Source organism: Callorhinchus milii, unplaced genomic scaffold (assembly GCF_018977255.1).
Source record: "Callorhinchus milii isolate IMCB2004 unplaced genomic scaffold, IMCB_Cmil_1.0 Scaffold8, whole genome shotgun sequence".
NCBI classification, from domain to species: domain Eukaryota; kingdom Metazoa; phylum Chordata; class Chondrichthyes; order Chimaeriformes; family Callorhinchidae; genus Callorhinchus; species Callorhinchus milii.
Window position 1 is genome coordinate 11,471,500 of NW_024704749.1, and position 17,154 is coordinate 11,488,653.

The window sequence follows — 17,154 nt, forward strand, 5'->3', positions numbered from 1 at the left end:
TGGTGGGGGAGAGGGCGATAACGCTATTATCGGAAGTACACAGTCATGCTTTATTGAAGTCGGGGCAGAATTACTCTAAAACATACTGTCTTCCTGAAAGCAAACAGTGCTGGTCGCAATGACAATGGGTTTGGGTTATGGTATGTCGTCCCTTTCAGGTCACGTAATCACTGAAGCCTCCAGCTGTCAGGAGCTATCAGACATGGAGGCGAGGGATGGTTCTCTCTGCCTTTTCTGAACCGCACTCGATGCCAGAAAAGGTTAAGCCGGGTTCATCAACCGCGGCTGACGCAAATCTTTACTCCAGTGTCCGTGAAACCTCCAGAGAAAGGTAACGCTGACACAGTCAGCGCCAGCAAACAGAAAAGCCTTTCAGCTCCCCTCCCTCCCTCACTCGCACACACACACACACTCCCTAACACATATACACACACACCCTCTCAAACACACACACATGCACACTCCCTCTCCCTCACACACACACAAAACACCGTTAATCACTTTACACTATATCCTGTGAAGCGCTTTGAAACGTCTCGAAGACGTGATAGGGCGTTGTATCAAATGCAAGGATTATTACTATTATAACTGAACTCTCTCTACACATACACACCCTTCTCCCTCCAACCCCCCCCCCCCCCCCCACCACCACCACACACACACGCACATGGACAGAATATACCTCCCAGCCTTCCAGTTGGGTACACAGGTCACTAGTTGCCCGGGGCATTAGGCCAGTTGACACATCATTTTGAAGTGTACATCATGTTGGGAGATTAACACTTTATTCAACCGCTTGCAAGCGAGGCATTGTGTTCCAATCCACTTACCCACAGCGAGTGAAGTTGACAGATGAAGTTGACGAGTGGATGAGAGGGGGTGGAGGGTGATGGAGCAATGATATAGAACTATGTAGCAAATGTGGAATCTCAACACTATGAGGAGTGTAAGCTGGAATCAATCTACAATTAATAGTGATTGGCAAACAATCAATAGTAATATTATTAATAATAATCCTTGCATTTGATATGTCCACAAAATACACAATCCATGACTGTTTGTGGAACGCTGCTGTGATAATTGGCTGATGCGTTTCAACCCCAAAATATACAGTCAATCCACTTGACAATATATCCTGTGAAGGGCTTTGAGATGTCTCGAAGACGTGATAAGGCTCTATATCAAATGTGAGGATTATTATTATATATAGAAAGTAAACACAAATCCAACCAGTCGTTATAACGATAACAGATTTATTTAACAGTAAATTTTAAATAAAAGTTCACTCCTGGTGTCTACACATTCCCATTGTTGCTTTCCCTAGTGACATAGTGTGTAGATAGACAAAAAAAATATATATAACTGGACAAACAGAAAATGGTTAAAAGGAAAATATCTGGAAGGAGGAATTTTGTATATATATACTGTATATTTATATATATAGTGTGTGTTTATTGGAGGTAGGTTATAGCAAAGGATTCAGAGGTAAAAGGTTGAAAACTGTTCTTGTGCTTTCTATAATAAAAAGTCATGCTTTTTTTTAAATCGTGAGGATACTTTCTCTGCATGTGCTTAACGTGGAAGGATATTGAGGTAAAAAAGCATGCAATGCAGCAAGATTATATAGGTGTGGGCTAAATGGTCTGTTTCCACACTGTGGATTCTGTGAAATTCTATGTATCTTGGGACCGTAGCTGTCTTTGAAATCTGGTGGACATAGAGATATAGAGTTGGATATAGGGGGGTGTTCCCATAAGTGATATTTGAACTCCGCAGCTCCTTCTCTCTCTCTTTCCCTCCCTCCCTCGCTGGTGTTGGGAGGTTGGACGAGGATTGTGTTCGCTGTTCTGTGTTGTCGTGGTTCGCCACAGAGTTAGTGCCATTAGATAAAGATTAGCGAGTGAGGTGGACATCGGCAATTCTCTACCAAAGAGCTTCTGACCCACGAGCCCTGGCAGCTGGGGGTCGAGGCCGCCGTCCAAAACGTCCTGAAAAGTAATTAGTTAATTAATAAACGATGGCAATCCTTGCATTTGATACAGCAACTCCCCACCTCGCCGCCACGTCTCAAAGCGCTTCACAGGATATATCGTAAAGTGGAGTGACTGTATATTTTGTGGGCGAAACGTGGCAGCCAATTGCGCACAGCAGCGGCCCCACACTAATATCACTACACCCCAAAACTCTGGAACTCCCTCAATCCCACCGCCTCGCCCCCCATCCCCCCTTCCCCCTTTTTCGGGTCGGGCCTGAAAATCTTCCTCTTCGAACCGTGGCTACGGTCACCTCCTCCCTTCTCCCCCCCGGCTCTGCGTCGTGCTCTGCCGATGTTTAAGCGCTCTCCCTGCGTGAGGGGCGCGGTATAAACGCACGTTGTTGTTGTTGTCGTTGGTGTTGCTTACCTGGTCCCTTGGAGTCCATCACCTTCACACCTGTCTCTGCTCCCCATGGCTTCTCCCTGACACTCCACACACACGCTCTTGTCTCTCAGCACCCGGCTCGTCCACGCTCCCTGTCGGCAAGCCCCGCTGACCTGCTTCACACGGAAATAAGCGCAGTAACTGTGGGGGGTGGGGTGGGGGGGGGGGGAGAGAGAGAGAGTGTTAGTGTCAGCACACACCAGACCCCTTGTCACGGATTTCACACACCAGCGTATATTATCCTAACTGGGCGTATCGCCTCCCCCTCTCTCTCTCCCTCTCACTCTCCCACCCTCCCTCCCTACCAATTCTCTCTCTCCCCATTTCTCTCTCTCTCTCCCTCTCTTTCTTCCCCTTTGTCTCCCTCTTTTCCCTCTCTTCCTATCCCTCTTTTCTCCCCCTTTTCTTTCACCTGTCTTTTCTCTCTCTCTCCCCCATGCCCCTTCTCTCTCTATTACTCTTCTTTTCTCTTTTTCTATCTCTCCCACACACCACCATTCAGCCTCAGATTGCTATACACCAGACAAAGGGAAACCATGTGGAACTCTCAGGAGTTTGGTTCGGATGCTATTACTCACAGAGACGTGTTTCCGCGTGTGTCAGACACCCGGCCGACAAAAACACACTCAAATATCCAACATTCAATTATCCATTCAATTTCCTCTCAGCCTACGCAGCCTTCCCAGCCAGCCCGCTCTGTCTGTCAGATAAATATTATTCCAAGTCGAAAATAGACTCATTGTCCAAAAGCCAACAGAACATTAAATATCTCTTCAAACTCAGTGTCATTGCCAGATACGCTCACTGGGATAGTAGTGTAACCTTATTAGCTGCAATGCTACAATGCCCAGTCTGTCTGGGACATGCGTAGGCTGTCAAACTAACAGTCTTATCAGATGTAATGACTGCCAGACTCACTGGGCGCTCACTGTTAATCCCAGACACTGGATTTCCGAACAGAAACTCAGTGATAGAGTTTGGAGCTCTTCCCTTGTCGAGAGGACCTGGGTTTGATTCCCGAGCAGGTCAGGGCGAAACATTGGGCAAGTTTCCTTCTCCACACACACGCGCCTCTGTTTCCCAGCAGTAAGTAGGAACCTGGTTGTTAGTCGATTGACGGATGCTTTCCGGGGGTAATAATCCCTCCAGAAAAAAAGGTCACTCAATCCACCATTGTTTTGCATTTGATACACCACCTTATCACATTGCTGAGACGTCTCAAAGCGCTTCACCAAATATATTGTAAAGTGTAGTGACTGTATTTCCTCCCAACGTGAAAGGTGCTATACAAATGTAATCTTGTTGTTGTTGTTGTTTGTGGACGAAACACGGCAGCCAATTGCACACAGCGGTGTCCCACAAACAGTCGTGGATTGAGTGGCCACTTTTTTTTGTTTTTGGAGGGATTATTACCCCTGGAAAGGATCTTCCAATTGATTAACAACTAGGTTCCTACTTACTGCTGGTAAACAGAGGCGTGTGTGTGTGTGTGTGGAGCAAGGAAACTTGCCTAAGGTTTCATCCTGACCCGGCTGGGAATCAAACCCAGGTCCTCTCGCTTGTGAGGAAGGATAAGGAGGAGATTTATTGAGACGCAGTGAGTGGGCACAAGGGTCTCTGTGGGAGTGGGCAGACGGCACTGAGGGAATTGTGAATTTCACCCTCAGAACGCAATGTTATTCCAAGTGTCACGAGGGACTTGTGAAACTGACTCAACGTCCCCCATTTCCCAGTGGGTCTCACGGAACTTTGGAATGTGGCAAATCCTCTTGGACATGGGAAAACCATCCACAGGGGAATCCCAGGACAGGAACACAGACCGGAGCAGCTACTAATTAAGTTTACGTGCATCAGATTCACAAGCTGGAGTGTTCACACACTCTCTCCAGATGCTGCAAATTAAGTCACATTTTACAGGAGATGGTCCCTTACTCTCAGGAACTCTCTTGGCTTCACCCCTTTCCCTCCTCGCCTCCCTCAAGCTCTGTCTCTTCCGCTCTGACCATACATTTGGTTATCTCCCCCCTATCACCCTCCCCTGCCCTTCACTCCTCCTGATCCCAACCCCCAAATCCCTGACTGTCCAGCCCCTTGGGACGTCCTCCCGATGTGAAAAGCCCAGTGTAAATGTAATACAACCATCTCAGACCCAGTCTCTTTTTTGAGCTGAAAATGAAGATGAACTAGACACTGATTTCAGTCTTTAATTTTCAGCACCTGGTCTGGCTTCAGGGAGGTCTGTGGCTAAACTGCACATTAAGTGTTCTGCCCGAGAGCGAGTGCACAATGAAGACTCTTGTTGTCTAAGCGTTCAGTGAGAAGCCACAGTGGACTTTTATAGAGACAGGACAGGAAGAGGCCATTCAGCCCATCGTGACTCCCTCCCTTACTCTCCCTCTCTCTCTCTGTGTTTAGCCACACTCTCCTGCCTTCTCCAGATATTTACCGACTGAGAAACACAGAACACATTGACAGCCCATTGGACCCACTCACTGAGTCGGTGTCGGTGTTTGCGCCTCTTCAGGGGGTTGACAAAACAGTGGCTTTGAGCTCAGTAACTGGTGGTGGAGGGTATCTGGAGTTGGGGGAGGGGAGGGTTAGGAATGAGGAGGGAGAGGAGGGGCATGAGTTAATCCTGTAGTGTAGTGGTTAACGCACTCGCCTCGCAAGCGATTCCTGACCGGGACAAGGCGAAACCTAAGGACAGTTTCCTCACAGGACTCCACCAATCAATAGTAATCAATAACAATAATCCTTGCGTCCAAAAGCCCAGGATGCACCGTCAAGTGTAGTGACTGTGTGCTTTGGGGGCTTGTGTGTAAATTGTACCCAAGCAAACAGCGGAATAGCACCTGGATTTCTGCTCCTTCACCATCAAGTGGGGTCTTTTCCAGGGATCCTTGAAGGTCCGTGTGTAGGAGTCGGGCAAAATCTTGGCAACTTCTGCAAAGCGAGACGGGGGGTGAGGGGGGAAATAATGTGTAAATAGATTGGAGCACGTCAGGCAGAATGTGTGTGTGGGGGGGGGGGGAAGAAAGGCGGGGGCAGAGATGGAGAGAGGGGGGAGAGGGAGAGAAAGGGTGGGGGAGAGAGGGGGGGATAGATAGAGGGGGGAGAGGGAGAGTGTTGAATATAAATTAGCCTGGGGTACCTTTAACAGAGTGACACCTGCTGGGCTCATGTCCATAGCAGCCCCGTCGCTGTTTCAGATCTGGGCAGGGCTTTCCCCCATTGCGGGGGGGAGTGCTGACTTGCCGACTGCGGTTCCTGCTGCCCACCCCACACAGCGAACTACAGGGGCTCCAAGACCCCCACGGCCCCACCAGGCAGTCAATGGCTGCGAGAGAGAGAGAGAGAGAGAGCATTCAGACAGCGAGTTACAACAGTATATACATCCCCCACACACACACACCCGCACACACACACCTGCACACACACCTGCACACACACACACCTCCGCCCCCACACCTGTGCCCGCACACACACACCTGTGCCCGCACACACCTGCGCCCACACACACACCTGCGCCCGCACACACACACCTGCACACACCAGCGGAACAACAACTTGGATTTATATAGCGCTCTCCACACCAGACAGCATACACATCTGCACACACGCACACACACACCCGCGCACAATAGTTACAACAGTATACACATCCTCCACCCACACACACACACACACACCTGCACACACACACACCTGCATACCTGCACACACCGGCGCACACACCTGCAGTGCCTTGGTACATCCTCCTGACGTGAAAGGCGCTATACAAATGTAATCTTGTTGTTGTTGCACAAACGTCAGCACACACACCAGTGCACCTGTGCACACACAAGCACCTGCACACCCACGCACACACACACCTGCACACACACGCATCTGCACACACACATCTGTATGCACTCCTACTCAACCCCTTATTAGAATAATAACAATAATCCTGGCATTTAAAACAGCGCCTTATCACGTCTTCAAGACGTCTCAAAGCCCTTCATAGAATACACTGTAAAATGAATTAACTGTAGATTTTATGGAGGGATCATTACCCCGGGAAAGCGATCTGCCAATCGACTAACAACCGGGTTCGAGGCGAGTGCTTCAACCGATGTTCTAATCAAACGTAAGATTATTAATTATTAATTATTATTGCGTTGGAGAAAGTGGAACACTCTGGCACTGAGCAGATGTCCGGCTCCGATTAGTCTCTAATGGGCTCGTTAGACGGCTCGGATGCTAATGAAACAGCCAGGAAATTAGTGTGGGGTTTGACAGGTCCCTGTGATTGGCAACCGTCCACCTCACAGCCCCCACGAGGCAGGAACAGTGTGTGAGCTGCCAGCGAGGAGCAACACTGACATAACAGCAGAGAGGGGCCAGGCAGAGCGAGAGGGAGCGAGAGGGAGAGGGGGGGAGTGAGCCTGGCTACAAAGATAATCAATAATAATCCTTACATTTGGTAAAGCGCCTTATCATGCTGAGGGCGGGGAATGTCTCAAAGCGCTTCACAGGATTTGTGTATTTTGTGGCAGTCAGTTTGCGCACAGCTTCGTCCCCACAAACAGTCGTGGATTGAGCGACCGATCTTAATTGTCGAGTTGAGACGAAAAGTTTATTTTGTTGGGGTGGGGAGGGGGAGAGAGGGAGCGAGAGAAAGAGAGAGAGAGGGAGAGAGAGAGAGAGAGAGAACGCACTTCATATCAGACCCCTTTAGATCTTGGTCTGGTTTGGATACTAATTCCACATTTTGACTGACACCAAAAATAACAACTAAGTAAATGAATGAATCGAACGCAGCATCAGATGAACTTCACACATTTTTGCTCTTAATCTTTGTAAGGTTTCTGGAGTCTCGTCACCGAGGCAACGGTACCCCTCGAGCCACAATGAGTCGGGTCGGGCTGGCTGGTTAGCAAAGCTCTTCAGAAACAACTGTGCGTTAGAGACGTTAAACCTCACTCCCTGTCTGTGCCCCGGGCGACAGGTAAAAATCGGCTATTTGAGGGGATGTCGCTGAGTGCAAATTGACTGCTGCGTTCGCCCACAAAATAAACAGTCACTACAGTTGACAGCAATTGGATGTGAAGCACTTTGAGACGTTAAAAGATGGTCATGTGGCAAATCATTGCTACAGCAGAGATGTAGTAAACGTCAGTGGATTCTGCGGGAGTTTGTTCTCCCGTAATGTAAACTGTCTCGGAACAGCTGCTCCTCGTCAACCTCTGGTTAATGTGGATTTATCTCCCACTTTATATTGAGAGATTTTCTGCGTTGGTTAAATTAAATAAAAAGGGACTCTTGTAATATTCTCCATGCTGAATCCCTGCTCCTTGGGCCTATAATTAAACTAAAACAAATAATAATAATATTCCTTGCATTTGATACAGCATCATATCACGTCGTTGAGACGTCTCAAAGCTCTTCACAGAATATACTGTTAGGTGCAGTGATTGTGTATTTCGTGGGTGAAATGTGGCAGCCAATTGCGCACAGCAGCATCGCACAAATTGTGGTTCGAGTGACCAACTTTTTTGGGGGGGTTTATTACCCCTGGAAAGTGATCCACCAATCGACTAACAACTGGGTTCCTAGGTAAACAGAGGCGTGTGTCTGGAGTAAGGAAACTTGCCTAAGGTTTCGTCCTGATCCGCCCAGGAATCAAACCCGGGTCCTCTCGCTTGCGAGGCGAGAGCTCTAACCCCTGAGCTACAGGTCTCCACTCTCAGTGACGCATAACACAGAAACAGGTCATTAAACCCAACCAGTCCGTGACAATGTTTACACTCCACACGAGTCAAAAAGTTCTGTGGCACAAGGTTAGTCTTAATTACATCGCGGGTTGCCAACTGCAGGATCGCTTGTTTGCAAACAGGAACGTCACCTCCCCGAAAGGAAACAGTGAATAATAGCAGTTAACAGGTAATAATCCCTTCAAAACAAATTGGGAGAATGGAAAGAGTGAGAGGAGAGAGAGAGGAGAGAGAGAGAGGAGAGAGGTGGAATCAGAGGTCACATTGTAAATTGGGTCATTTTCACGGTCAATTAATATCCGCGATCTCTCTCCTCGCCGCCTGAAGGTCAAGGTCTCCCCACAAATTTAATTAGTGAGTTGACGAGGGCAGTGTGATATCTGACTGCTCATTGGAAACAGCTGAGATGCTGACAGCAGCCGAGCAGGTCAGGGAGATGGCAGCGACTCTGGGATGTTAATAAGAATAAAAATAATAATAAATCTGTGCATTTGATACAGCGCCTTATTATATCGTCAAGACGTCTCACAGCGCTTCACAGGATACACTGTAAAGTGTAGTGACTGTGTATTTTGTGGGTAAAATGCAGCAGCCAATTGCGGACAGCAGTGTCCCACAAACAGCCATGGATTGAGTGACCAAATTAATATGAGTTTTTGGAAGGAATTATTCCCCCTGGAAAGCGATCCGTCAATCGACTAACAGCCTGGTTCCTACTTATTGCTGGTAACAGAGGCGAGTGGAGTATGTTTCCCCCTGACCGGGAATCATCAAACACAGGTGCTCTGGCTTGTGAGGCGAGTGGTCGAACCACTGAGCTGCCGGCTCCACACTAACTCCTGTGTGTCTGCAACTCTCAGTTACTGTCGTTCTGCGATTGTCTCTGTGTAAACAGCTCAGTGCGTCACTAACCCCGGGATCCAGTTTATTCTTGAACAGGAGGGAAACTAATCCCCACCACCATCACTCAGGGGGTGGGGGCTTCAGACAACAGCATCTCCCCTTTGAAGAGGCCACAGACTCCGACTTCAAACCCCAGCCCTTGGAAATCTCTCCAGACCATCTTCAAAGCAGAGCAAAGACCCGAGTTTCACATACAGCTCAGTCCGAGATAACCTGACAGCAAGGAGCAGCCTGACAGCATCCAGACACCGAGAGAGCGAGAGCGAGAGAGAGACAGGCAAAGACAGACACAGAGAGAGAGACAGAGAAAATTGTAATAATGATAATTCTTGCATTTGATATGGAGCCTTACCACATCATTGAAATGTCTCAAAGCGCTTCACAGGATATACTGTAAAATGTAGTGACTGTGTATTTTGTCGGCATACACAGCAGCCAATTGCGCACAGCAGTGTCCCGCAAGCAGCCGTGGATTAAGTGACTATGCTTTTTAAAAAAAAGCAATTATTATAAATAGAGGCGTGCGGAGTAAGGAAACTTGCCTAAGATTTCACCCCACCCGGGAAGACGAGAGAGGGAGAGAGAGATAGGAGGAGGGGGAGAGAAAGAGACAGGAGGAGTGGGGAGAGAGAGACAGGAGGAGAGGGGAGAGAGGAAGAGAGAGGGGGAGAAAGAGGGGGAGGAAGGAAATTTAAGACAATTGAGAAACGTATCTGAGGTGACAGTTCACTTGCGAGGTTTAACTAAGCTGCGGAGGAGATCAAGCTGTGGGCTTAGCTTTGCCGTCCCCAGGGACACAGCCACTGCCCACAGCTGTTCACCATTTTGTCCTGACTGTGTCTTACACAATGGACGCGACACAAACCAACAGTTCATCATTTTTGCTCATATGAGCTTTAATCTTTAACTTCCGCAGTCAAGGCCCTAATACTGACAAGAACAACTGTGGTCAAAGTAACAGGAAAACAGAGCGTTCCTCCGCAGGGGGGAATAATTATATCATCCTCACAAATTACAGGCCAGGTACAGATCAGCCATGATCTAACAGAATGGCGGAACAGGCTCGAGGGGCTGAATGGCTTCCTCCTGGTCCTATGTTCCTAAAATAATAATAATAATAATAATCCTTGGATTTTCATGTAGCCATTTATCGCTTCATTGGGACGTCTCAGCGCGCTTCACGGAGTATATTGTAAAGTGAATGGATTGTATATTTTTTATAAATAGAGAACAGGGTGAATAAGGAAAGGAGGGAATAATCATTCCTGTTTTTTAGTCCACGCAGCATGTTGCAGGCTATGTCACAGCGATTGGCAAACATACAATACCAGGACATCTGGAGCAACACACACACACACACACACGCACACTCTCTCTCTCTATTCTTCCGGCCGAAGATCAGATCTTTTGACTTTAAAACAAACCTGGGATCTTTGTAGTTATCCCAGTTAACCTTTTGCTTCTACTCTCTCTCTCTCTCTCTCTCTCTCGCTCTCTGTCTCTCTCGGGTTCTGGCTCCTCGCTCTCCCACCCTCTCTCTCGCGCTCTCGGTTTATAATCTCCTCGCTCACATTGAGAAGNAAAAAATAGAGACAAAGTGTATCCATTAACTCATAAATCTAACCAGAGCTTTTAAGACTTGCCAGATGTTTACAAGACTCAAACGTCCGACATCTGTAAACCGTGTGACAGCTGCTGGGGACCTGATGTGAACTGACAGTTTATCATACACAGATATAATAATAATCCATACATTTGCTGTAGCGGCTTATCACATCGTTGAGACGTCTCAAAGCGCTTCACAGTATGTATTGTAAAGTGAGTTGACGGCGTATTTTGTGGGCGGAACGCGGCAGCCAATTCCACCCAACAGCGTCTCACAAACAGTCGTGGATTCAGTGACTAATTTTTTTTGTGAAGGGATCGTTACCCCTGGAAAGGGATCTGCCAACCGACTAACGGCCAGGGTTCCACTTACTGCTGGTAAACAGTACCGTTTTACCAGCGTGTGTGGGGAGTAAGGAAACTTGCCTTAGGTTTGCCCCGTCTGGGAATCGAACCCGGGTCCTGTGGCTTGCGAGGCGAGTGCTCTAACCACTGAGCTACAGGACTCCACAATACAGATATAATATAATTTTGAAGGCTGTCTCGGTCAGTGGTTTATACACTCGGTGCTGTAACCTGCTCCCAACATCTTCCCGTCTCCCTTCCAGTGTATCTGGGAGAGGCTGGGATTGACTGCTGTTTGAATGTTTTATATGCAAAGGCTCACAGTCTAGGCTGAGACTCCAGCTCAGCGCTGGGGGGAGAGTGAGCCCCACATTGTCAGAGACGCCGTCCTTTGGATGAGATGTTAAACCTCACTCCCCGTCTGTGCCGTGTTCAGGTGGACGTTAAAAGATCTCACGGCGCTATTAGAAAAACAGAAGGGAGTCTGGCCGACAATCCCCCCCAACCCCCCTCCCCCCCACCAGATAAAATCACTCGTTCACTTCGCTGCTGTTTGCGGGGACGCTGCTGTGCGCAAATTGGCTGCGTTTCACTCACAAAATACACAATCAATTCACTTCACGTTAAAATCCTGTGATTGCTGTGCACAATTGGCCACAAATCACAGTTACGGTATATCCTGTGAAGCGAATTGAGGCGTCTCAACAGCATGATAAGGGGCTGTATCAAATGCAAGGATTATTATTACTGAAAGAGTGTATGGGGGAGAGGGAGAGGGGGAAAGATTTTGATATCAGACACTCAAGAGTTTAATACATGAAGCCATTTCTGTGTATTTCGCGGCTTGAGGTCAACACAGAGACTTAAATGGAAAAAAATGTGACCCATTTCATTACTTGGTTTGAAGCCAAATTGAGATTAAGCCACGACTGTGAGCAACTCAAGTCGCTTTTGGGGGTGTGTTTGTATGTGTGTGAGGGGGCTCGGGGAGGGAGGGAGAAAGGAGAGGGGGGGAGTGAGGGGGGGGAAGAAAGGGGGTGTGCAGTCAAACAGTTATGATGTGATAAAGAGAGATTACATCAGGTTTGGAAACAAAACTCATCTGAAGGAGCCAAACCAAGCAATAATCTCTCTCTAAATGACGTAAGACAGGCTTATCAGGTCACTGTTCCTTGGCTGAAACACTTTCCACTACCCTGGCCAACAATTTCTCCCTCTCCCCCCTCCCCCTCCCCCACGCCACCCAGGTTAAAATTGGTCATTCACTTCACAGCTGTTTGCAGACGTGGTTGTTAAAGATCTCGCGGGGCTGTTCGAAAAGAGAAGGCAGTTTCTCTCTCCCCCTGAAACCCCCACCCCATCTCCTGGTTCACTTCACGGCTGTTTGTAGGGACGTCGCTGTGCGCAAAGCGGCTGCTTCCTCGTTCTCCCACAAAACACGCAGTCACTACACTTTACGAAGCGCTTTGAGACGTGCTCACGACGCGGAAGGGGCTGTGTGAACTGCGAGGCTTAGTCACAAACTCTTCACTATTCAAATAGATTGTACATGTAGCAAAGCCCAAAGCTTTGTTAGAAGCCGCTCGAAGATATCGATCTGTCCGCATCTATCTATTCCCGGGCGGGGCGATACCCGAGGCAAGTTTCCTTGCTGGGTGAGTGATCTAACCAACACGGTACAGGACTCCACTTAAGTTAAGCCACTCCCGTTAAGCTTTTTGTTAAAAAACACATACACTGATAACTAAACTTCAGAGAGAGAGACGCGTATATATACACACACCGAGTTACAAGCTGTAGTTAAGGCCATGGATTAAAGGGCAGCACAGTTTAAAGTGAAATGTTAGGTATTTTTTCAAAAGCTTGTAATTGACAAACACTCACAGCCATTAACCGTCTCTGTCTCCAGACGGATACGGAAAGTCATTTCTATATTATTTTTTGTGGTCGGCCGAGTGGGTGTCTGACACACACGGAAACCCGTCACCGTTGCTCAAGAGCCTCCAAATCCAACTGAGAATTCCCCGCATCCCACCTACGCATGGAAATCCCAGAGAGAGATTGTTGGAATGGAATGCGCTCGCTGTCTCTCTCTCTCTGGAGGGACGCACCCTCCTTACCTAATTCCGGAGAGTATTAGGCACAGGTTGGCAAGAGCCCAGGCTTGGGGGGCGTCCATAGCGTGCGTTGGGGGTAACCAGCTAAAACCACACATAGCTGGCCATTGAGAGCGCTGTCTGGCCAAGCTTTCCCGCTGCTTGACCAGCGAGGACCGCCCTCCCCATCAGGGCTTTGGCTGCAGGGTTAACAGGAGCTGAGGGGGAGGATTCCCTGCCCCCAATTTCTACACAAAATATTCTTATATTGAAAGCAATTTTTTTTAATAACCTTGAATTTAAAGAATTGAAAACGTGAAATATTCTTAAATATAGTTTATACACATAATATACACATTTATACATATTTATTACATATAGGTATATACATATCTATCTCCCAGAACAACACACAATCTGTAGGACTCCCCGACTTTTTTTTAATTAAAAAAAACACACGAAAATAATTTATCTATTTAGCTAAAATAAAACTCGTGACTCGCTGGTAAAGGAGAGAGAAAGATCGAGAGAGAGAGAGAGAGAGAGAGAGAGAAGGGATAATTTAAGGTGAGATTTCTTGCACACGGTAATTTGCTTAAGGAGATGTGACAAACGTGCAGCAAAGATATTCTAAAAAGAGAGGGGAATGGGCTGTGGGGAGGGGGAGAGGGGAATAACAAGCTGTAAAACATCACAGAGAATGTGTACCATGTTAAACAGCAGATAAGGAGGGGGTCAGAGAGAGAGAGAGAGAGAGAGAGAGAGATACCAAACAGTATCAGCACTTAAATAAATAAAGTTTAAAACTTCAGTTAAAAAAAAGTTGTGACTATACGTCGAGAGTGCGCAAAGCCTTAATTTGTTGTCCTCTGAGTTATAAATGACATTCCCTCTCTCTCTCTCTCTCTCTCTGTGTCTGTGGGTCTGTCTGTGGGTCTGTCTGTGGGTCTGTGTCTCTCTGACGCACACACTTAGCTTCAGAGATGAATTGATCACAAATACAATTCAAGACTGGAGAGGAAAGTACAGTAGTTTAGTGCTCTCTTAAGTTACAAATGATACACACACTGTGTTTCTCTCACCCTCCGCTACACACACACACACACACACACACACACATATATATATGTGTATAAACCCCCACACACTTAACTTCAGGATTAGGATCGATCACAAGTACAGATTTAAAACTCCAGGAAAAAAAGTTTTACTCACTCACTCACTCACTCACTCACTCACTCACTCACTCACTCACACACTCACTCACTCACTCACTCACTCACACACTCACTCACTCACTCACTCACACACTCACTCACTCACTCACTCACTCACACACTCACTCACTCACTCACACACTCACTCACTCACTCACTCACTCACACACTCACTCACTCACTCACACACTCACTCACTCACTCACACACTCACTCACTCACTCACTCACACACTCACTCACTCACTCACACACTCACTCACTCACTCACACACTCACTCTCAGACACTCACTCAGACCCTCACTCTCACACACACACAGACACTCAATCAGACCCTCACTCTCACACACACACTCAGACACTCACTCAGACCCTCACTCACACTCAGACCCTCAGTCAGACCCTCACTCATACTCAGACCCTCACTCACACTCAGACCCTCACTCAGACCCTCACCCAGACCCTCACTCAGACCCTCCCTCAGACCCTCCCTCAGACCCTCAGACCCTCAGACCCCAGACCCCCAGACCCTCAGACCCCCAGACCCTCAGACCCCAGACCCTCAGACCATCAGACCCCAGTCCCTCAGACCCTCCCTCAGACCCTCAGACCCTCCCTCAGACCCTCAGTCCCTCAGACCTCAGACCCTCACTCAGACCCTCCCCCAGACCCTCAGACCCCAGACCCTCAGACCATCAGACCCCAGTCCCTCAGACCCTCCCTCAGACCCTCAGACCCTCCCCCAGACCCCAGTCCCTCAGACCCCCAGACCCCCAGACCCTCACTCCCACTCACCTGAGATGTGACAGACTCGCGGGTAATCGTTACAACAATCTCCCGATCGCCGACAGTAAGTGTCACAGAAGCACTCGGGGTTCCCGGTGTCGGTGCGATAGTAACAGCCGTTATTTCTGCCGCTGCAGCACTTGGGACGGTCCCGGTCTCCGCAGCCCCCGCGCCCCGACCCCCCCGCGCCCCCCCCCGGGCACAGGCACAGGCACAGCGCGACCCACAGCGCTAAATAGCTCCTGTCCTTAGCGAATCCGCCCATCACTGACTGCGGTACAGCAACTCCGCCACTCTCCGCGGCTTCACTCTTCCCCTCTCACACTACACCACTCACTCTCACACTCACTCACTCTCACTCTCACACTCACTCACACTCACACACACTCACTCACTCTCACACTCACTCTCACACTCACTCACACTCACACACACTCACTCACACTCACACACACTCACTCACACACACTCACTCACACACTCACTCTCACTCTCACTCTCTCACACTCACTCACACACACTCACTCACACTCACTCTCACACTCACACTCACTCTCACTCTCTCACACTCACTCTCTCACACTCACACACTCACTCACACTCACTCTCTCACACTCACTCTCACTCACTCTCTCACTCACTCACACACACTCACACACTCACTCACTCTCACACTCACTCACTCACACTGACTCACACTCACACACACTCACTCACACACTCACTCACTCTCACACTCCACTCACTCTCTCACACTCACTCACACTCACTCTCACACTCACGCACACTTACACTCACTCACACCCTCACTCACTCACCTTCACTCACTCACTCACTCACCTTCACTCACTCACACCCTCACTCACACACACCCTCTCACACACTCACTCCACACTCACTCTCCACACTCACTCACCAAAACAACTGTTTGTATTCTCGCACATACAACAACTCTCTCTCTCTCTCTCACACACAAAACTTACAGAACTGTGAACCAATTAAACAAAACTACCAAAAAGTTTTGTGACATTGACATGAAATGTACATGAATTGTTTTTACGGTAAAGAGAGAGAGAGACACAGACACACACAGACACACAGAGTAGATTGATTCCTATAACTCCCCCCAAATACTCCCCCTCTCCCCCTCTCACAAATTGCTGTACATTCGATTCGCTAAATTTTGGCTCTGTCCTTTTTCATCCTTCCACCCACCCACCCACCCATCCTTCCACCCACCCACCCACCCATCCTTCCACCCACCCACCCACCCATCCTTCCACCCACCCACCCACCCAACCACCCCACCCACCCACCCATCCTTCCACCCACCCACCCACCCATCCTTCCACCCACCCACCCACCCATCCTTCCACCCACCCACCCATCCTTCCACCCACCCACCCATCCTTCCACCCACCCACCCACCCTTCCACCCACCCATCCACCCATCCTTCCACCCATCCTTCTACCCATCCTTCCACCCACCCACCCATCCTTCTGCCCATCCTTCCACCCACCCATCCACCCATCCTTCCACCCACCCACCCACCCTTCTACCCATCCTTCCACCCATCCTTCTACCTATCCACCCATCCTTCCACCCACCCACCCATCCTGAGTGAAACCCAAGGCGTTTTGTTAAAAAATAGGAGAGCTATAGAGAGAGAGATAGGAGAGAGACAGCAGAGAGATGCTCTCCAGGTTCCTCCCTCTGGAATCTCAAACACAGTTTGACTAAGATTTGCTGTTCATATCTTAATATACAGAAACCCACAGAGAAATAAACAAGAAACACCCCCCACCCTCCCCTCCCCTCCACTCTCACTCCCATCTTCATGTTCCTGGCCCTGTTATTAAGTGTTTATTCTCTCAGAAATTGCTGTTCCATTCTTTAATGGGAATCAATATAGTTAACACATTTATTTCACCCACAAAATACAGTCACTTCACTTTACGGTATATGCTGTGAAGCGCTTTTGAGACGTCTTGAAGACATGATTAGGCGCTAAATCAAATGCAAGGA

At 48.5% G+C, this 17,154-nt stretch overlaps 1 protein-coding gene across 1 annotated transcript; it reads right to left on the minus strand.

Annotated features, from left to right (window-relative positions):
- Positions 1–1,233: 1,233 nt before the first annotated feature.
- On the minus strand, positions 1,234–15,393 carry si:dkey-178e17.3 (somatomedin-B and thrombospondin type-1 domain-containing protein). The gene is made up of 5 exons (XM_042337395.1): positions 15,138–15,393; positions 5,572–5,757; positions 5,273–5,363; positions 2,403–2,561; positions 1,234–1,988 (listed from the first exon to the last, which is right to left on the minus strand). Exons 1-5 carry the CDS (start codon positions 15,391–15,393, stop codon positions 1,883–1,885), a joined length of 798 nt encoding a protein of 265 aa, XP_042193329.1. The 3' UTR covers positions 1,234–1,882.
- Between the last annotated feature and the right edge of the window lie 1,761 nt (positions 15,394–17,154).